This window comes from Marmota marmota, unplaced genomic scaffold, assembly GCF_001458135.2.
Source record: "Marmota marmota marmota unplaced genomic scaffold, marMar, whole genome shotgun sequence".
NCBI classification, from domain to species: Eukaryota; Metazoa; Chordata; class Mammalia; order Rodentia; family Sciuridae; genus Marmota; species Marmota marmota.
In genome coordinates, this window is record NW_025999853.1 from 26,843,612 (window position 1) to 26,866,964 (window position 23,353).

Here is a 23,353-nt window from a genome sequence, read left to right on the forward strand (position 1 = left end):
AAGCTGACTAAAATATCATACCACCTGAAATGTTGCATCAGTTATTGGTTCAAGGCTATAGAGGGGAGGAATTAATTTCCAGAACTTATATATGAGCAGTACTTGTTTCAGCAGCAGGAGAAAGCCCACAGGAAAGAAATGGTGATAGTGCAGGTATAAACCAGTCTAGCACACTATGAAATGGTAAGGCCCGAGAGTAATTGGATTAAGTGCCCTACAGCAACTTCTATTTCCATGATTACAGGCATATACCTCAAATTTACAATCCTCCTGCCTCAGTCTCCAGAATTGCTGGGAATATAGGCATGCCCAATCATACCTGGATAGTAAAAATACAGGGAAATATTCTTACCTGCTTTACTCCGTAGTAATCAGTAATACTGCAGATCAGCTGTGACATTGCCTGAACTTCATGAGATTTTTTCATATTCATAAACTCAACTGGCTTCAAATTTTCAGCTAAATTAAAATAAAACAAAACTGAAATAACACTTCTAAAGCAAAATTTAATAGAATTAAAATTATCAGCCAATGCTCATTTTTTGGAATTAAATATGAAAATAAGTTAGAAATTCTATTGTAGTATCTGATAGATTTCTATTCCTTAGCTGCTATGAATCTAATTTGAATAAAGATCTACATATCATTAAAAATGTCCCTTGATACAAGCAGTTAATGATAAAGACTGAAAAACTATACTACAAAAGAAACTTTCCATTAAGAGACAACTTAAGAGTGGAAAGGCAAGCAACAAAAAGGGAAAAAATATTTCCAATACATACAACTACAAAAACAGAATGAATTTCTATATATCAATAAGTACCTGTACTGTCTAGTACAGTAGCTACTAGCCATGCATGATTATTTAAATTTGCATTTAAAAAATTCAAATAAAATTGCAAATTGTTTCTGAGCTGCATTCGGCATACTTAAAATGCTCAACAACCATGTTGTTTTCTATTGTCCCAAGAATCAAAGATACATACTTCTATATCAATGCAGAACATCACACAGGATGGTGCATTATGGTATATACTCTACATTATAAAAGTGGCCAAAGAGCATGTGACAAAGTAGTTAACATCATCACACATGTGAGAGTTGGGCAGTAGGGAACTGAAATGTAGTGCTGGGATGATTATTATAGCATAACAGTTTTGTTCACTTTGAGTTCCAAAATGCAGTCCTTAACCATTATAATCAAGGGAAGGGCCAAGGCTATCCTTGATACAGAGCCCATTCAGTTATTGCCAGTCAGCAACATCTGACATTAAAGCTCAGTGAATTTCTATACAGCTTCTATAGCAACGTTGCTGGTGAACTTATTTAGCAACTGGAATACCCCTACCAAGAGCCATAATTCAAAAAGCCCTCTGTTTTGCTGCAGGAAAAACTATGAGATAATTTTGCTTAAAATGATTAAAGAGATTAATAAAAAAGATTAAAATAATTAAAGAATTACATTTAAAGGGAAATGCTCCCTTTACAAATGATAACTCCAGTGGATTCATTTTTAACAAGTAAGCAAACTTATTTTCATGAGTAATGGGACAAAATTACATGTGTCTCCTAGTATCATGAGTGAGAAAGGGATTATGTTAAGTAGTCTTCAGGTAAAAAATGTATAACCTGAATCTAATCATAGGGAAATAATAAAACAGACCCAGCCTACATGCATTGAAAGTATCAGTGTCAGGAAAAACAAAAGGCAGGCTGAGGAACTGTTCTAGATTAAAGAATTAAACATAAAACTAAATACCATACATAAGCTTGGACTGATTTCTATACTAAGGAAAAAACTGGCCATACAAATATTTTTAAGAAACTTAAGAGAAATTTGAATACAGATTGCTTATTAGATAGTATTACTCTAGCAATGTTAGATTGCTTATTAGACAGTATTACGCTAGCAAGGTTAGATTCCTAAGTGTGTTCATGTGTTATGAGATGTTTAGGAAATGTCCTTGTTCTTGCAAGATATATACTGAAGTACTTGAGGGTAAAGTGTTACGATATATGTAATTTATGTTCAAAGGATTCAGATAAAAGGCTGCATGTGAATGCATGTGTGTGTGTAAAGAACTACAACAAATGTGAGGACATTTTAACAAACAGTGAATCTAGGTGAAAATTATACAGGGTTCACTGTACTACTTTTGCAACTTTTTGTAACTTTTCAAAATAAAAAGATGGGGAAAGGAGGACTAAATGAGATAACAGTTCTGAGCTTTGTGGACAATAAATAAGGTCTGTAATTTATTATTTTATTAATTAGATAATAATAAGTATTAAAACTGGCTCCTACCTCAACATCAAAGACTGTTTTTAATTTTTTTTTTATTTTTGTAGTTAGAGTTGGACACAATAATTTTATTATTTATTTATTTATTTATTATTTTTATGTGGTGCTGAGGATTGAACCCAGGGCCTTGCATGTGTGAAGCGAGCACTCTACCACTGAGCCATAACCCCAGCCCCTAAAAGACCGTGTTTTTTAAAAAAAAAATCATCTTCTTTTCTCTATCTGAATAGGAACATATAAGTTATTCACATTTAATAAAATTATTGAATCAACTGAGTTTTAATCTACTATGTTGCCATTTGTTTTTTCACTTGTGCCATCCCTACTTTCTCACACTCAGGTTTCTCCCTCATACCCCCAACCACACTGTGCATTTCTCTCATCTCTTCCTAAAGAACCAGCCACAGCAACCAGTAGCCCACAGCAACAAAAATAAAAAAATGATTTTGTAATTTGTATTATCCCACTGTACTGTAATCTATGTTTGAAGAGCAGGCACTAACTAAAGATAGCCAGAGGCTAAAGTAAGAACAAAATTCAGAGATCTATAAGTTATTCTGTTTAATATGGTATAAAAGAAAATCAATTCTTCTAGGTATAAGATAACTTATCATGACTTATAAGGTCTAACAATAAGTATATGTTGGAAAGATAGTATATGTCTTCTAAGTATCTAAAACACATACATGTATACACATAAACATACATACCAGTCCTCTGTTTTTTATTTCCTTGAAGAGCTACAAGCAACTGTTCAAAAGGAGTACACATTCCCAAGTTTTGAACAGAATAATATTTTGCAGCCAGAGCAAAGGCTTCCACACTCACTAGCTTCTGAGAAGTTTCACAAAATGCTTTTGGAAAATCACTAACACCTAAAAAATCATAATAGGAGAACAAAAACAAAAATATTAGTAATAACTAAATAACTAAAAACTAATCAGTATGAGATTTTAAAATAATAAATGAATGTTGGAATTTTATAGCAAATTACAATATTTTTGTTTTAGTGTGAATTTTGGCAGTATCTCTAAAAGTTCCATTTGTATCTGTTATTTAAACTATAGCTATTTGTAGACAATAAATAAGGTCTGTAATTCATTATTTTATTATTTAGATAATAATAAGTATTAAAACTGGTTCCTACCTCAGTATCAAAGACTGTGTTTTTAATTTTTTTTGTAGTTGTAGTTGGACACAATAACTTTATTATTTATTTATTATTTTTATGTGGTGCTGAGGATCGAACCCAGGGCCTTGCACGTAGCACCCTGTTTTAACATTTTACTCAATTATATGTTTAAATATCAAATTAAATTTTGGCTCATTTCAAGAACTAATAAAAGAAAGACTTAAATCTTAACAGTAAGATAGTTACTTAATTCATGGAATAGTCCTGTCTGATCTATAACTGTGCATTTTCAGTTCAACCCTTTATAACACTATTACCTTACTATCCATACTGCCTACAGAACAATGGTAATAACCCCAGTGGTATAAAGGTTACTATAAAACAGTTCCTCTGTCATTTGGACCATAAAGACTTACTTGTGTGTGTGTGTTGTGTGTGTGTGCGTGCACACACATGGGCAGGTGGGAGGGGGCTATATGTATTGCTGAAGGTGCTGTCAGTCTGATAATTCTAAAACTAATTAAGTTATGATCTGGTAAAATAGTTCATTTTTCCTCGTGGTCAGTTTTAAACCACACATTTTCTTTTATAGTAACTGTTGACAGTTTCTAAAGGCTCACAAATTCAAAATAGTATGGGAACGTGGTATAATGTTTACAAACATCAGTGCCCCTCTGGGTAGGAGTATGTATAAATACCCTATTAAACTCAGGTGTAGCAACATCTTGCTTAGGTAAACTAGATCATTTTTAGGCAGAAGATTTAAGAATATGGGAAGAACTTTCCCTAGCTCTGTGATTTGTGAAGATGGAACTCATCTCAATCTGAGTCCCTGAGTGACTATGTCAAGGTAAGCAGTATTGTCAAACTATAATGGATATGTATACACCAATGGAAATACAGGATGAAAAGTCAACTACATTGCTTTCCATCACTTAGGTTTTAGGCTTATTATTATAGCATAATACTGCCTATTCTGATGGATATGTAAAGGGACATTGACAGATTTGCTTAATCTTATTTTTCTATGGTCATTTTTAAGTCAAGTCAATTTACTTAAGAGGATTTTTAAAAAGGCATTCCAATTTGTCTGTAGTAGTTCAAAGTAACTCTAGATGGAGGGGTCCAAGTAAGCCTATTTGCTGATAATTATTTTTTAAAAAACTGACATAACAACAACAACAAAAAACTCCATCCAGTGGAAAAATAAAATAGGTAAAATGCTCACCTTATAAAAGCATGGTACAATCTATATACCACTGAAGTCTTCTCTAGCACAGCTGATCCTCACAGTTACTTACAAAATTATAAAAATTCACCTAAACACAAAGAATAATGATGCTATTTGACAAGGCCTGAAAGCAAGATAACCGATGTAGGTTTATAGAATTCTAAACAAAAACAACATATTTAAGCTATTATCTTTTGAAAGCTAGTATCTCTTAAGTAGGTGGGGGCAATGTTTACCAAATTCATTAATAGAAAATTGGCAGGGATATGTAACTTCTATTCTTTAATCAACTAAAAATAAAAGAAGATTTCAAAATTACTATAGTGAATTTATTTAAGATATATTTTATGTGTTATATAAAGTTCTTTGGACATTTTACAAACTGAACTGATACAGCCAAAAAGTAATAAAATCCACATCAAAATATTTAGGCATGATACAGAGGGGAAAACTCAGTCAACTATTAAGTGAGACTCTCAGGTTTAAGAGCAGTCTCAACATCCCCAAGTTCCAGGGCAGCAATTTCTTAGAGTGTGATAGAATAAGAGTATTAAATCTCAATGTGCAAAGGGACTATTATAAAAGTCAGTTATTGGACAATGTTGCCAACAGAAAGAAATGTGATGTTTCTGTTGGAAAAGTAAAGGTTCAAATCAACTTAACTATCCTACTGAAAATACTTGAAAATTTTTCAATCAAACCTGAATTAAATATTGTTAATTTGCTTTCAATAATAGCCCCCTACCCCCATTACTTCAGAAATTTTGGAGATCTAATTGCAATGATAATGACTTTCAACAATAATTAATTTTTAAAAAGGCCAGTGTTCTGATCCAGCCCAATAGTTTATATCATTAGGGTTAACACCATTTTATTCAGGCCAGAATTCCATGAATAAAATATTTTTGAATTATGGAACTACATCCACTATACTTATTTTGTTTTTAACTTGTAATTTCCATGACTTGCTACTTTTTAGAGATTCAAAGAAAGAAATGTCAATGAACTTGTCTTTACTTCTGTCTCTGAAACAGTATGTGAAAAGTTAGTTATAAGGCAATGATAATGGTGTCAAGAGTTCGCACAGTGCTTCCTTGGGTACCTGTATAATCAGTTTGGGATCAGCAACTAGTAAAACAGAAACCACAGGATTACTTATATTTAGTTAATTCTTAGATTTGTTTTTTTTTTCTTTTTGTACAGGGAAAGCTTGTTAAATTTGTTGCCCATTTTACCTGCATATTATGTGGCTTGATTATTTTGCCCATAACACCCTCTACTGGAAGTTCCTGTTCTGTTTCATTATATGCTTTTCTTGTGTTCTCTACATACTTTTATTTTTCATGCAACCTACTATTTCAGAGAAGAGAAACTTCTTATAAAAAAAAGGCCAGTGTTATATGACAGTTATTATAAGATAGGTTAATTGAGTGAGAAGTGGAGGAGGGAGGTATTTTCTATAAATATGAAACCAGAATAAATTTTTTTATATCAGAGATCAATGTGTAAGAAAAGATAGAAAAGTCATTCATATATATTACATTATGAAAGTCTTAAGTAGACGAATTCATAATACAATTTCAAAACTAAAAATACAATGAATGTACATTTACAATTAATAATAAAAACTAAATTTCAAAAATAAATGTCTCTTACTTGAATGTTATGAAACACTATGGGAGATGACACCTGTAAGGGTTCACAGTAATTCTTCACTATTATGCTATGTGCCAAGTACTATGCCAAACTCTTTTCCTTTCATGACAGTTTTCTAAGCTAGTTAATTAGTGCTTTTATCCCCATTTACTGAGGAAAAAACTGAGACATAGGGAAGCTATGATTGATCCAAATTTGCACAGATACTAAGTGGCAGGGCATGTAAACTGAGGCAGTCTTGACTTCAGAACTTGCTCTTAATTCTGTTATCATGCCACAATGATAAGTATAGTGGACAATAAAGGAAATCAGGCAAAATAGCAGTGAAAAAAAAGAAAAGCATTAAGCAAACCTGTCAGCCTCAGGTTTGGCAATAATTTCCTCCTGTAGAGATTAAAATATTTTGTACTCTGTCTTCATAACCACTTTTTTTCATTCCCCTTTAACACCTTCTCTCCACCAGAATGATTTAAAAGTTTCCAGAAATTGAAAAGAAATTTTTACATGTAAAATAACTGATAAGTCTCTGAAAGGGGAATAAAAATGTTTTTATAAGATTCACTGTGTAATCTATTTCTAGAGACAAAATACTACTGCTACAAGCTAACTGTAAAGCAAGTACTTTGCACACAGCATGAATGAATGAACAAATGAATGCCTGCATGCATGAATGACAGCAATATTTCAATACACTTACTATTGTAGCATCATCAGCTACAGAAAGAGAGACGAACTCTCCTAAAAACTCTGTGGATGTAATCACTGAGGCCTCTACGAGGACTTCAATAGCCTGTTAGAGAAGCATAAAATCTCATTTCAGCCCAAATATTTATAATTGTATGATAAGGTGAGAGTGATTTAGAACATTTAGAATGTGACATAAGATAAAATGAAACTATGCACCAAAATTTGTGTTACAGGAGTGAGGGGAAACTCAATATCACACAGCCTATGGATCAGAATTTCAAGAAACCAGTGGTGCGTTCCTCATAATAATCTTCAAAGGACATAAGTTTTTGTATTAATTTCTACACAAATATTCTAAAGATTTCTTCAGTTCAAAGGTTCAGAACCAAACTGAATGTTGTCATTTTACCGTAATCTTTCTCTTATTTCCTGTCTTAAGAGCATTTTCATTCAGTGTTAAAGTTAAAAATCTTCACATTATCTTAAATATTTCTTGTGTCCTCAATTTATACATCTACCCATGCCTCCATCTGGATGTAAAAATGTCTTTTATTTGGAAACCTCCTCCCTCTATCACTGCTGTGGTTCAAACCCTATTAACTCTCACCAATGCTACTGCAATGGCTTCATAGTTGTTATTTTCCTTTTGGATAAAAGTCCCACAGCACAATGCTCACTGGTTGAGTTGAACTGAACATGTTTTCTAACATAAAAAATTTACCTTTATTCAATACAAACTTTATTAAACTTTTATTTTTGGTATTGGTGATTGAATCCAGGGGCACTTATACACTGAGCTATACCCCGAACCCTTTTTTGTATTTCATTTAGAGACAGGATCTTGCTGAGTTGCTTAGGGCCTCAATAATTCGCCGAGCCTGGTTTGAACTCACAATTCTCCTGCCTCAGCCTCCCAAGCCACTGGGATTACGGGTTAATTAAGCATTTTAAAGTTTTGGCTTCTGTTAACAGTTGACTTTTAACTTCAATCTTTGATAAATTTTTAATACAATTTAATCAAATGCTAAAATGTCTTATCAACTTTTGAAAATTAAAGATAGACCTAGGTAAATTTTATGAATGTTTATCTATCTTCCTATACTCTACCAAGGAAAAAACCAGAATATATCCTGTTGCTTTTAAAAGAAACTAATATCACCCAATTATGTGCTAGGAAACTTTTTGGTTAAGTCATTACAGCTTAATTTACAGTTGTATATGAAATTTTTAATAAGTTACTTAAACATTTAAACCATGCTTTTGGAAGGAATAAGAAATAATTAATAAGAAATTGACATTCATATCTTTACTATACCAATACTAACATCACATTGAATGTATAAGTTTGTTTAATCATGCCAAAAGTAGTTTCACAATTATATTTATAAAAATGACATTAAATATAAAGATAGAAAAATTTAACCATAGTATTTTAACTCTATCAGATTCTTTTCTCTTGAGAGGAACAAAACTATTCAAAGAAACAAATTTAAAAATGCATTTGCTAAGTAAAAAATAAATTAGTTAAAAAGTGAATTAAGTCTGAGGTGCCTAGTATGTAAACAGTTGTCATGAAAGATTATTTCAGCTCAAAATTCTTAGGAACAGGAAGACGACTAAAATAATAAATGAAAAACAGCTTAACTTGTGGGATAAGGGACTAGAATTTTGTAGGGGAAATTTATAACAATTAACTCAGAAAACAATACAACAATTGAGACCCACACATTTTCAATCTCAAAGATTAAAAAATGTTGAACATTTATTTGGAAAATGAAACCAACTAGTTTTAGATAAGAGCACTCTCACATAGTTGAAATTAAATAATATATAATAAATCAAAAAGCAATTCTAGGGCAATACTAAGAGCACAGGATTTTTACAGATTATTTGGTGTATAAAAAGCATAATAATTAAATTACCAGATCACATGAAATGGGAAGAAACTAAAATAAAAGTCTCCTAAAAAGGAATGTTTTTTCTTTTGGTACTGAAGATTGAACCCAGAGGCACTTATCCACTGAGCCATATCCACAGCCCTTTTTTATATTTTATTTAGAAACAAGGTCTCACTGAGTTGCTTAGGACCTCACTAAGTTGCTGGGGCTGGCTTTGAACTGGCGATTATCTTGCCTCAGCCTCCAGAGCCTCTGGTGCGCAATTGTGTCTGGCAGGATGCAAGTTTTTGAAAAAAAAATTATACCTTGTTCGTTATTGTATTCACAACACCTAGCTCAACATTTTACTCAGAAAATACCAAGTAATTTTTGCAAAAATAAAAATAATCAGGCACACTTGGGTTGGGAGGCTTAGAGAATACTGACCTATTCTCAAACTCTACAAATGACAACATACTGAAAACATATTGAAAAATAATGACCCTGCAGAGGTTGCAGAAGGGAGGCTCAAGGATTGCCTATTTCTTCCTCTCAAATAGCAGTAAGTTTAAATTCAACCATTTCTAGTACTTACTAATTAAGCATATTGCCCAGAGCAGTGATAATTTACACTATGCTAAAAAAAAAAAAAAACTAAACTAATTTTAAAAATTGAAATAGCTATTATCATGGTTTCTTTTTCTCCTCAGTTAGATCTTTTATTCCTGAGTAACCTCAATGAGGTCTTGCCTGGACAAGACCTTGTCTCCCCTTGTTTATTTCTCTCTTATGTACTTTTTCTCTGTAGCACCTAAAAAAAAATTGTGTGTGGGGGGGGTCCTACTTCATCCCTTTACAATTCTCTAATTTCTAGAAAAGTACATGGCACACAGTTGACACTTGATTACCATGTTTGCTGACTGGAGTAATAAATGAACTTCCCCAAGATCACAGAACTGATAAATGGCAGAAATGGGATTTGAATTATGACTCCAAAGTTTACAAATTTCACAGCTACTCTATAATGTCCATAATAACTCACAACTGTTTAATAAAAGAACAAATCTAGTCAAAATGATTCTAATGCTCTTCTCTGACACAAATAATGAACCTCATATAATAATGAGGGAAATGCCCATCTTTCCATCATCAAAAATTAAGATTCCTTACAACACAGATTATTAAAACTCACTCTTTTAAATACAAGAAGTAGCTGAGCAGTTGTATAATTGAATATTTTATATAAAAAAGCTTTTAGGTCTAGAGATATTTCAAAAGTTAACAATCTTCTCTAGATTTCATTGCTGTTGGATTAAAAAATGGTTTTTTATTTTCAAAATATAGATTCTAGAATTCACATTACTCTGGGACAGGAGCCCACAAAAACTCACCGCTGCCTTAGCAGATATGCAAAATTGTCACTGCTACCATCCTAATTCAAATAAGTCATCATTTCCCTACACTAATTAATCTCTTATTTATCTCTCTCTCTCTTTCTCTTTTCTTTTTTGGTACCGGGGATTAAACCCAGGGGTGCTTAACCACTGATTCACATCCCCATCCCTTTTTTTATTTTTTAAATTTTGAGACAAGGTCTAGCTAAGTTGCTGAAGGTCTTGTTAAATTGCTAAGGCTCGCTTTGAACTTGCCATCCTCCTGCCTCAGCCTCCTAAGTAGCTGGGATGACAAGCGTGCCCCACAGCGTGAAATCATCTCTTAACTAGCTTTTGCACCACTGTGTAATTTATTCTTCAAAAATCCCTCAGAGTTATCTTTTCAAATATATATATTAGATTAGGTCACCAAGATGCCTAACTGACTCCAGAGGTTTCCCAACACATTTAAAATGCCAAATCTATGGCCCAGAAAGCTCTATGGGACCTGTTCTCTGTGTACTTCCATTACTGCACCTGCAGCTGCCCTCAGGTCCTGGCTAAGACTAAGTCTATCCTGTGGTTCCCATGGTCAGCAATCCTGTTCCCTTGGCTCTAGGCCAACTAGTACCTTCCCATCTTAGGTTAGGGAGGCTCTTTCCACAAGCCCTGTCACCTCACACTGTTTTTATTTTCTACTTGGCCATTAGTAACATCTGAAATTTCCTTTTTTTTCTCTTAACTTTATTTCCTACCTAGAATCTATAAACCCAGTGAAAGCACTGTTCGCTGGTTTCACTCAAGTCAAAAATTGTTTTATGACTAAATGAATGCCCCTTGTTTTCCTTAAATTATGGTAAGTCTCAATACACCCCAATACAAAAGAGGCATCGCAGAAGGGCTGTCGCCACCCAGTCCCCAGTAAACTGATCCCTGTTTTCCTGGGAAAACGACGCGCAGCCGCTGCCCGGGTCAGGTGTGCTTCCACCTGGCTGCACGCAGTGCAAACAGGACCCATCTCTCCTCCCTTCCCACCCCGCCTACTCCGTCATTCACCTGCTCGCGCCTCTGCTTCCACCAGGGGGCGCGCCTCCGGAAACCCGGCCTCCGCCTCCGCCTCCGCCTCCGCCTCGGACCTCTTCAACGCAGCCAGCACAGTCTCCGGAGACAAGTCAACCAGCTTTTCCCACACGGACTCTGTGTAGAAGTCCACCGTGTGCGCGTTGGAAATAGGCAGAGCGTCCCTCAGGAACCGCAGCAGTCCCTGTAACTTGGCATGCAGCGTGGGCAGGTCCTGGGTCGCCGGGAGAGGGCAAGCAGCAGCCATGACTCGCAACCTCCCGGGCTGTAGGTGGCGCAAACATGGCCGCGCGGCATCGACTCTTGACAAAAGTGGTGCAGACCTGATCAGTGGAGCTCCGAGTCGGCTTTTAGTCTGGCGATGGATTGCTTCTGTTTGGTGACGTCTTTCAGGAACGTCCGTCGTGGTGATCTGTCGACCGAATTGGTCCACTATGGCACCCGTCAGGCCGGCAGCGAGGTTGAGAACCGGTGGTTTGGGGGCGCGTGTTGAGGGGGTTTCACCTGTCAAATGCAGGAATAAGAATGGGAAAAAGAGGACCTGGCGGCCTAACTATCCTCAAGCTTTTTCGGGCAGCGTTCGCGAGGGTGCGTAAGAAGACAGCCATTTAGAAGCCCTTAGGTCTGCGAAGTCCTGGGACTCGCGACCCGACTAAGCTTGAAAGAAGGTTTTAGGAACCAAAACCTGGGTCCTGCTGGGGACAGAGGAAGCCATTCCTAAAACCTCTGAAACCGTGCGCTTCCCAGAGCTCTGGATGGGCAGATGGGGGTAGAGTTGATCATTTAAATCGGGTTAAAATGTCTCCTTAGAAATAATATCAGACTTGATGAGAACTCCTTTCCTCTGTGGCCCTAAGGGGAGAGAGCCTGCAGGTCCACTGGGGTGTGTTACATTTATACATTTGAACCTGTATTACGGTAAGAGATGGAGTGCAGGATGGGGCCAGAAATACAGTTCTCAAACTTTGCTGATTCCAGATATCCCAATAGCCATTCGCATCTCACGGTTCTTCTTAACTTTTTTTTTTTCTTTTTTTCTTGCTGTTAGGTCCCTCAGATTCCATTTTGAATGCATAACTATAAAATAAGTTCAGTCTTCTGATAATTGTTAGTTGTGCAAGAAAGTCAAGCACTTTTTTTTTTCTTTTGGTTGCAGTATTTTTACTGTAGAGAAACTTACTACACAACGGATTGTAGTAAGTGTGTAGTACGTTGTGTAGTAAGTTTCTCTAAGGTAAAAAGATGTGTTTATTTGTACGTATTTGTTGAAGGGCCTGATTATGTTAGAGGACCTAGAGGAATTTGGTTTTGATTGGTGAGTACAGTTATAAATTCAAGTTTGCAACAGTCTGAACTGGTCAGTTTTTGAGATTTTTAGGTGGTTGTATGACAAATGTCCGCCAAATCTTTTTGCAGATGGCCAACTTGCTGTTCAGCCCCTCTGCTTAAATTTGTTGCCAGACACATTTCTCTTAAAGAATAAAACAAAATAATTGTAACATTTGAATGTAATAATGTATTAAGATTTCATTTTTAATTAACAGCTTTATCTTTTCATTCAATTTATGTTTTGTGACAATAATCATTACCTATATCCTTCAATGTAGGGCAAGGCTTTGCATTTCGGAGAAAACTGAAGATTCAACAACATTACAAGAAATTGCTGTGGAAGAAAAAGAAGGCTCAAATATCACAGGAGTCCCAATTCACAGATCAGTATCCAGATCATCTGAAACATCTTTATTTAGCTGAAGAAGAAAGACTCAGGAAGCAACTGAGAAAAGTTACCCAGCCTTTGTCAGAAGAACAAGTTGACCAGCCTTTGCCTGAAAAAGAGCATAGCATTGATCAGACTTTGTCTGAAGACGAATGTAGTGTTCATCAGCCTCAACCAGAACAGTGTGGCAAAACGAAAAAGTATGTATTTTTTTCTGAAGTCTTTTACTTTAAGTGTAAGTAGTATTTTCTGAAAGGTATTATAGGAATATTTACATAGGAATTGTGATTTTTCTTATTTAACACATTTAGAAGTCATGGTGTAAGTAGGGATCATATTTTCTTGGAAGAATTCTTTTTAACTTTAAATAACTGAATTAGACTAGTTTAGCATAAATGAAGAAGTGATGAAGTTAAAATATCTGAGCTTTGGCTTTCTGCCTTACGTACATGTAACTTACTTGGACCATAGTTAACTCCTATTACTAATATATTTAAGTAATATTTGAGAATTATTGTAAGTGTGGTCAATAACAGCTTAGATCGTAGAGCCAAACTTAGCATATTGTTTCCTAGTGTCCTTTAAACTGGGAAGGATAATAAGTGTGTAATTGAGAGCCACTGTGTTGCACAGCTGTAGAGTAGATCATTCACTGAGGTAAATGGTGTTAGTATATCTTGATGTGTGATGACAGAGTTAATTTATATCAGGCATTTAAAAGGATGTATAACACATGGTAAGTGCTTATAAGTGTAAACTACTACTCCTCCTGTTACTAATCTGGATTTTCTTCAAAGGATAGGAAATGGTTGTAACTAAAAAATGACATGGCTCCACAGCACTTTGGTATTATAAGAGCTAACTATAAACTATTTCTCCACATATTTCAGGTAAAAACATAATAAAAACTTAAACTTTCAAAGAAGTCAGATGATACTTGGGTCCATAATTTGTTCTTTTAACACTGTGAATTATTTGTGCTAAAACTAACATGCACTAGGACTCTAGGAAAAAAGTTTAGTTGGGGACAAAGGCATAGAGACTAAAACTTCTGTTTTTTTTTCAGTAGACTTATCTGTCATATTACTAAACAATGGAGTTGTGCAGTGAAAAAGTAAGCACTAGCACTATAGATTTGAGTTATTACCAGTGATAATTGAAGTGAGAAGAGTTAAATCAGGAAACAAGTTAAGATTTTTTTTTTAAAAGCTTTTTATTTTGAGATTGAAAAAAACTGTCATTGAAGAAGATAAATAAACTTGTCAAAATTGAAGAATTGGGGAAATGGAAGGACAGCTAACTCAGCAGAGGAAAGTTGTGAGAAGGATCAGAAGAGAAAAAGGTCACCTAAACTAAGAGAGTAGACTTTTCAAAAGTAGTGAATAGTCATTTAAAGAGACCAAAATGGCCCATTGATGATCCTTGGATAGGAAGGCATCACTATCTTGGCCTGGGTAGTTTGATTGGAGTGGGGGACCAGAAGTGAGACATTGAAAAGGTAATGAGTAAATGGAAAGTGACAGTCATGGTCTGTGCTTTATTCTTTCTAGGAACTTGACTATGAAAGTTAGGGGAAAAGATTAGGAGCTAAGAGGACATATACTCTAATAATGGATAATGAATTTTTTTTATTTACATTAGCAAGGGAGTTGCAGAAAAATGTGATAAGTTGAGAGACAAAGGAAAGAAAGATTACTACTCAGTCAGGTATCCTAAGGAAATAAATGGTATCCCAGGTATTTAGATTAGCCTTGGAAGGAGGAACACTTTCAAAGAAGTGAAAATGCTGTAATATTGAACATTTATTTCTAAATGGAAACTAGGTCCAAGGCATGGTGGTGGATGAAATAGAATTGAGACAAGGTGGTCAAAGAACTTTAACATTAAAGTTTCTTCATACGAGCAACTTCTATAATGTCTTTCAATGTAATGTATTTTTTAAATTTTTTTTTTTAACATTGTAGGATCTTTCAAAGCTTTTTATATTTCCCATGGTGAAATATTTCCAAGAATTTTCATTAACCACCCAGTAATTGATCCATAATCTTTAAAAAAATTTTTTCCATTAGATATACATTACAGTAGAATGCATTTATGCACTGTGATATATCATTCATAGATGGAATATTATTTTTCATTTTCTGAGTGTACATGTTGTAGAATCATATTGGTCATGCAGTCATAAATATGCATAAACTAAGAATTTCTGTTTCATTCTATTATCATTCCTATCTCCACATCCCCTCCCCTCTTTCCCTTCATTTCCCTCTACCTAATCTAAGGTAACTCTATTCTTCTCTAGTGCCCCCCACCCCTTATATTGAATTAGCATCCGCATATTAGAGAAATATTAGGCCTTTGGTTTTGGGAGACTGGCTAATTTCGCTTAGCATGAAATTCTCCAACTCCATCCATTTACTGGCAAATGCAATAATTTCATTCTTTAAAGCTGAGTAATACTCCATTGAATATATATATACCATTCATCTATTGAAGGGCATCCAGGTTGGTTCCATAGTTTAGCTATTGTGAATTGAGCTGTTATGAACATTGACATGGATGCATCACTGTAGTATGCTGGTTTTAAGTCCTTTGGATATACTGAGGAGTGGGATAACTGGGTCAAATGGTGGTTCCATTCCAAGTTTTCTGAGGAATATTCATACTGCTTTCCATAGTGGTTTTCCCAATTTGCAGTCCCACCAGCAATATATGAGTTTACCTTTTCCTCCATATCCTCACCAACATTTATTGTTGCCTGTATTCTTGATGATTGTCTTTCTGACTGGAGTGAGTTGAAATCTTACAAATAACCCAATCAATAAATGGGCTAAGGAACTGAACAGACATTTTACAGAAGAAGAAGTACAATTGATCAACAAGTATATGATTCATAATCATATAGTTGCAAGTATGTTTTCAGTCTTATTATTATTAATATGCAAATTGTTTTTTCCTATTCTCTCTATTCTCAATTAATATGCATTAGTGAGACTCAGGTATCAGAGTTAAGGAGTGAACGAGAAGTGGCAGTCTATTTTCTGTTCTTTATAAACTTGACTGAAAAGTTTGGGTGAAAAGATTGTCTATAAATATGTATTTGACACAATTGCATCATAATTTTGGTTAAGTCATTTTTAAAACTTATGATTTATTTGTCTTATAAAGTTCTGTGACTATTCCAAAAAAGAATAAAAAGAAAACATCAAATCAAAAAGCACTAGAAGAATATGAACGGATACAAGCTAAACGTGCTGCCAAGAAACAAGTAAGTTCTACTTTTACAATATTTGGGTACATTTTTCCTTATTTATCTGGAATACAACTTGTGTTTCTTGGGGTGGTATTCTTGGGGTAGTCTGTAAATATATATAATTTTTTCTTTTTTCTTTCCTTTTTTGGGGGGGGGGTGTCATTGGGGTTGAACTCAGGGCACTCTACTACTGAGCTACAACCCCAGCCCTTTTTTGTTTTTAAGACAATGTCTCACTAAGTTGGTCTTGAACTTGTGATTCTTATGCCTCTGCCTCCCAACTGGAAATATTTCTTAAATGAATGAATGAGCAGAATCATAGAATTGCATCATGTTCACATTCATTGATTATTTATATTATCTCAAGAAATACTGCTCGGTCAAGAATAGAATTTTAAAACTATTGCTTGGGGGTTAATAATATGTGCACCTGGGATAATGGTTCAAGAACTGGCAAAGAGATTCTTATGCTTAATAAAATTTGAGAACCACTAAAATACAAAATATGAATGATCTTGCATTAAAACAAGTAAAAATCAGAGGGGAGGTTTTAGAATAAAATATTAAGAATTGATTTTTCCCAACTAAAAAACCTACTATATTATATATTATTTTGTTACCTATTTTTTAACTTAGCAGAAAGTTGCTACTCAGTTATCATTCAGAAAATCAGAATTTTAATAGACTTTTCCAATGAGTACAACAATTATCTATAGCTTCAACAAAATTTTCCTGTTATAGAGGTTATGGTTAGTTCAATTGCCTTTTTGTTTTTGATTTAGAATAAATATATGTAGTTAAGGCAGACTGGGATGAAGCAGAAATATCTCTCTGGAAATACTGGACCCTTATGCTTTTTTCTAAGCGTCCACAGTTTGCCATCTTTGGAAACAGTATATCAAGTGAAGCATAGTAAGGACCCTTATGTTGTTAAACATTTTGTATACTTTTAAAATTTCCTTTATATAGAATGGGTTATATAAAAAGAGTTTTATATCATGAAAATTAGCCATTTCTTAGAACTAGTAGATCTCAGATTTTAAAGCCAACACCATTACAGATGGGAAATTGTTAAGAACGTTAAGTACAGACCCATAATTGATGGTAAAGATATTAAAATACATATATTTTGCTTAGAAAAACTCCATGGGGTAAACTAGGCTTCATATACCTAAATTTACAAATAATGATTCAAAACTCAAGTACTTATAAAAATAAATGAAATACAAAAAAAAAATGTAATTTTAAGTAATATAATGTAGCATGATGGGAACTTACAGTATTTGGATAAAAGATTCAGCTCTACCACTTATCAGAGATCTTGGACAATCCTGTCAGAAATCACTAGCTCAGCTCCTCACCTGTAATATGCACATAGAAAACTAGCATCAAAATTTTTATTTTTAATTTTTGGGAGGTGGTGTTCTGGGGATTAAACCCAGGAGTACCTTACCACTGGAACCACTTCCTCAGGCCTTTTTTTAAATTTGTTATTGTCAAATAAGTCTCACTAAGTTGCTGTGGTTTCCCTAAATTGGTGACACTGGTCTTGAACTTGCAATCCTCTTCCTCAGCCTCACTAGGATTACCAGTGTGTGCCACTGAACCCAGCTAGCATAAAAAGTTTTAAGATAATGGAATGTACTGTGATTTCACATAATTATGTGAAAGTATTTTGTTAATTATGAGTAAATATAAGTCCTGTATTTGTGTAATGTGTTATTTTTTGGCTATGTGCATCACAGAGAAATTGGAAAATGGTACGCATATTACACTATTTAAGAACTTTTAACTTTTGTATTTACTAAGAATATTGGAGTAAATTTTGAGTAGTGGCTTTTCAGAACCATTTAGAACTTTGAATTTTTTTTCTTTATACTCAGACTTGAATATTTATTTTAACATATCAAAATAACTCTAGTTCTTAATGGTCAAAATCATAATGTCTAGCAGAATGTTTTGCACTATATCATAAGTAGTCAATAATTTTTTAAAAAATTAAACTGCAAAGCAGATGACAAAAGGGATACCAGATATACGTTTTTGGAAATGAAGTTTTTAGTTTTATGTGGAAAATTACACTAGACAATCTTTAGTCTTCTCTAACTTCAGTGGATTTAATTAGTAGAGATATATATGTCTTCTCTCTTTGACCTAATTTTATTTGCATATAAATATGTAAAATGGTTCAGTAACTTTACATTAGTCCATGTTATACCATGTATTTTTATAGTGTGAAGACAAATAATTATATACTGCTTCAATTTGGGGAAGCTATTTACATTTTACAGAATGTAAGAGAGAAACCTGAAGAGTGTTTGCATGGTGATAGCTATCTTAAGACCACTTCTAAGTTATTTCTACTGCTTGTGATTAGTGAATTCACATATGTTAATAATTTCAGGAGTTCGAGAGGAGAAAAAAAGAGAGAGAAGAAGCTCAAAGACTCTACAAAAAGAAGAAAATGGAAGTGTTCAAAATATTGAGCAAAAAGACTAGAAAGGGCCAACCAAACTTGAATTTACAAATGGAATATCTTCTTCAAAAAATACAAGAAAAAAGTTAAATCAGACATTTTTTTCCTAAGGAAAAATGATTAAGGGTTAAATTCTGCAAATATTTTTGTTCTTGTGAAAGAAAATTTTCTATATATGCTGTAGATTTTGTGACATTTATTTTCCTCTGGAAGAAGGATGACCTGAAGAACTGAAAGAACCTTCTATTTGAGAAACATGATCAAGCGTGTACTGCTTTTGTATCATATGATGTTTGTGAAATAAAAGTTTTAAAAATAAGAGTGACAGCTTTCAATGAAGCATTTCAAGTACATGTACCTGTTTCAGTTTGGTAATCAGCTACAGTATATCACTTTTAAATTCATTTTGATGAGAAGGAAGTCAGCGACTCCCTCAGAGTATTTAATATTCTATTTATTTTAAATTATGTATGCTATAGGAGAATGTATTTTCCAGACACCCAAGAATAGGATACCTGAGTGCTAAAATAACCTATTGCCATCATAACAAGGTAGGCTTGGTAAAGGAGTTTGGCTTAAGAATTGAGTCTGATTTTTATAAACATTCCTTAAGTGGAAGGACATAGCTTATTAGTGTAAAACCTTTTAAATTATTGTGGAAACCCAGCAGTGTCACAGTAAGAATAAAGCTTTCTAGATCCTATGGGAGGTACACCATGATTGCATGATCTCCATGTCACTCTGTTGGTGCATGCCCCGACCAGGACAAGCCAAGAAAGGTAAAGGTCAACTGGCCACCTGCACCCAGCCCAGCTTATATACTGCACAGGAGCCAATCAGGATAAAGGTCAGAGGGGTGGAGTGAGTTCATGTGGGTACACCCATCCCATAGTCTGTAAGGGAAGGCACGAGCTGTCCAGAGGGCAGAAGAGTCCTGGACCTATCCTGGAGGTGGTCTGCCTTTTCCTTCACCACCCACAGCACCGCGTCCTGGCTGATCGTCAGGCGCCATCCCAGACTGGGAAGTGGGCAGCAAGTCATGCCCTACAGTGTATTAGTAAGCTGAGAGAAAATACAACTGTTTCTTTGCCTGGTCATTGCAGCAAAATAATAAAAGTTTGACTATAGTCAGTGTAAGCAAAGAGATTGTACCATAACAGTTGTAAAGCATCGTATGTTTTTTTAAATGATAGCATGTGCAGTCTGAAATTGTGTTAAGGTTTTAGGGAGCCTTTTTGTCTAGTGATTTCTTCCTGCATTTGAAAGTACATTAGGGGTTGCTTAGGAAACACTAAATATATTTTCTATTGCATAGCAAAATAATGCTCAGAAATTTACAATACAGTATATTGTACTTAAGTAGACTGGAAAGACTGCCAATATTTGTCTATGTGGGTGAAGACAATACATAATGATGCTGACTAAAAGATGGCAGTGATCTTTATAATAATTTCAAGCTTCTATTCCTCTAGATAGTTTAGTCATAAAACATGGAAGAAGATCTAGTTGTTTTGAGAAACGATTGAAAATTTAACTTTTTTGTTAGGCAGCTACTATATGCAAGATTATATTTGGAGATACTCTTAAAAAAAAAGATTACAAGAATCTTGCAGGGTAATAAATGTCAAGTAATCACATTTTAAGGCAAAAAGTAAACAGTGTCAGATACAAAACAAAAGATTCTAGTGAACTAGAAAATCACCCAGGGAGCTTCAATAAAACCATATCTGATGGCCCTGCCCTCAAAGATTTAGATAATATAGATGGGCTCCTCAGGGGACTTGTATGTACCACAAGAAAGCATCAGGCCGGAACCCCTGGAAAGATGTTTCATCTTAAGAAAACATGAAAAATTTCATTGGTGAATTGGCAGTTGAGAGGAGCCATCAAGGCTGCAAAGATTAGAAGTAAAAATACATAAGAAAAATTTAGAAAGGGAAAGAAAGTATTGAGTGTACTGAACTAAAAAATGTTATGAAATCTATTATTGCTAATAGGATATAACACTTTGTGTATATTCTGAATGTTTCCTTTCTTAAGTGGACACGAGTAGTCCAGCATTCCTTCCACTAACTGGTACTACAGGCACTTCCTGCAGTACTTGGTCTCTATGTTCATACCACTATAAATTTTATAAACAAAAATTGGCTGTATCAATGAAGAGTAAGAGGAGGATGGATGCAGAGCAAGGGGGAAGTCTATGTTTTGGAGAATGTAACATCTAATCCTTAATGCTGCATGGATCCAGTAAAACTTGAGGGAGCAGCATAAAAACAAACAGAGAGGCTTTGGGGTAGCCAGAGTCTGGTTTTAGGCTTTAGACTTTATACACAGACGGTTTTTATTTTGACATTTTGTAGGCACTTTTAGTAGACCATTGATTTGAATTTTTATAAATGTACAGTAAACTTTTAATTGTTGTAATTTTGGTAAAAGACTTGAAGCTCTTAAACTTGTGAGAATTTGATCTGAAAATGAGTGTAGCTTTGTCTATAGGAAATCAGTAGGGCTCACCCAGAGGGTGGCCTCCTGGATGGCCTCAGCAGATGTCAGCCAAGATGAGGTTTAGCAAGCTACCCTTGCTGTGCCATCATCAAGAAAGTCACTGGCAAGAGAAGGTAGCCTCAGATGCAGGCTGTTATGATTTGACCTTGAACTACATTAAATTTGCATGTTCAAGCAGCAGGGGCCTTATTAGATATTGGGAAGATTGGAAAGCCATCTCTTGCAGCAAGGATTTAATGATAGAATGTCTTAGGAAAGCTAGACATAATGACTATCAGTATTTGCTGCTTTTAAACTTCAAAAGAGATGCCTTGTGGGCAGTTCTAGAGAAGCTTAAGTTTCAGATTGATTATGCCAGTCATTGAGTTGCAACTTTAAAGATTTTGCACATTCTAGAAAGCAAAGAATCAAGTGAAAGGTGTCTCATGATTGGTTACTGAACCACTGCAAATTCTATATTTGGCAAGATAGGATCAGTGTCTCTAACACTGTTGTCTGAGAGAAGACAATGTGCCATGCTGTGTTCATGGTGATAAAGTTAACTTCTTGCTGATAAATGTCTTCCAATTTAAGTGTGCAGTTGATTTGAATAGCATTCTGTTGAACTAAAGCCACCACCAGCTACCTTCCTATAGGTCTGCGAGTTTCTATTAGAGAGTTTATTAGATTATTATATTTGATAATAATAATGACTGGGAGCATGATTTTGTACAGGGTAAATGCCCTTTAAATTTGATAAGTGTGAGGTTAGTGTGATTATCTTCAGCGTTTTATTACTCTTTGGGCCTTCTAAAAATTAAGGCCCACTCTAGACTTAATGTGGAGTTGATTTAGACTTTAAGGAGCACATTGAGTCACATCTATTCTTAAGAAGTCACCTAGGCTGCAGATAATGAAGAAAGCTACCTAGACATTAAGAACATTTCTGGTTGTGAGGGGATGAAATCAACAGAAAGAACTTTAATTTTGCTGAATTCTTAACCTTATAACAGCAGGTGGATTTAATTCTGGTGTTTGTTTTTTTCTTTATCTTCAGACATTAACTGAAAAGGTAATTTAATATATACCTCATTTTCTTCCTCTAGGAGTTGGATAAGGAGAAAAATGTATGCTAAAGTGGGGAACATTGATGTTTACTGGCATTTTGCTGGGTTCTCTTTATGTATTTGTATATTCCCATTGAGAACACCTAATTGAATCATACATAGAGCTGATATAGAGCCCTATGGAAGAAATGCAAACCTCACAGGGCTGGTGGCTAAGTTTTACAAACAGATTAATTAAAGTCTATTTTATTATATGTAATTTGAGGAGTTTTGACACATGTATGCACTCATGAAATCTTCACAACAATCACCATCACCTCCCAAATTTACCTCATGGCCCTTCCTAATCCTAGTGGCTCAACAAACTGAAACAAAGAGGCCCATGATCTGTTTTCTGTTATAATATAGTCTAAATTTTCAAAAATTTTATATAACGAAAACTACATACTCTCCTCTATTTTTGTCTAGCTTTTCTAATTAGCATAATTATTTGGAGGTTTATTCGTGTTATTGTATTATCAATGGTTTGTTCCTTTTATCACCACAGTTTGCTTATTCATTCACCTGTAGATGGCTGCATGGGTTATTCCTAGTGTTTGGATCTCAGAAATAAGGCTACCATGCAACAAATAAATGAAAAACTGTCCAACATCTATAGCAATTAGACAAATGCAAAGTAAGACTCACTGAGATTCCATCTCATTCCAGTCAGAATGGCATATGAGTAACAATAAATCCAAGAATACAAGTAAAAATAAATGTTGGTAGAGATGTAGGGGGAAAGATACACTCGTACATTGCTGGTGGGCCTGCAAATTGGTACAACCATTCTGGAAAGTAGTATGGAGATTCCTCAGAAAACTTGGAATGGAACCACCATTTGACCCATTTAACCCCATCCTGATCCTCAGTATATACATAAAGGACTTAAAATCAGCATACTACAGTGACATATCCACATCAATGTTTATATCAGCTCAATTCACAATAGCTAAGTTATGGAACCGACCTAGGTCCG

At 34.6% G+C, this 23,353-nt stretch overlaps 2 protein-coding genes across 9 annotated transcripts in view; one reads left to right on the forward strand and one right to left on the reverse strand.

Moving 5' to 3' along the window:
- Positions 1-11,595, reverse strand: part of Mettl25 (methyltransferase like 25) — a 185,852-nt gene extending 174,257 nt beyond the window's left edge. For 4 of the 8 annotated variants that reach the window (XR_007348125.1, XM_048804537.1, XM_015482961.2 and 1 more), the window contains exons 1-3: positions 11,315-11,585; positions 3,013-3,177; positions 353-459 (exon numbers count right to left, since the gene is read on the reverse strand). Coding sequence is in view for 7 of the 8 variants with exons in the window: in XM_048804537.1 (XP_048660494.1) it covers positions 353-459; positions 3,013-3,177; positions 11,315-11,585 (543 nt within the window). In the remaining variant the exon portion in view is untranslated. Of the gene's footprint in view, positions 1-352; positions 460-3,012; positions 3,178-4,662; positions 4,754-7,018; positions 7,112-11,314 lie in introns of all 8 variants that reach the window. The other 4 variants (XM_048804562.1, XM_048804553.1, XM_048804557.1 and 1 more) reach the window with 4 other exon arrangements.
- Positions 11,494-19,103, forward strand: Ccdc59 (coiled-coil domain containing 59). The gene is made up of 4 exons (XM_015482960.2): positions 11,494-11,926; positions 12,946-13,255; positions 16,224-16,323; positions 18,713-19,103. Exons 1-4 carry the CDS (start codon positions 11,773-11,775, stop codon positions 18,872-18,874), a joined length of 726 nt encoding a protein of 241 aa, XP_015338446.1. The 5' UTR covers positions 11,494-11,772; the 3' UTR covers positions 18,875-19,103.
- Positions 19,104-23,353: the final 4,250 nt, after the last annotated feature.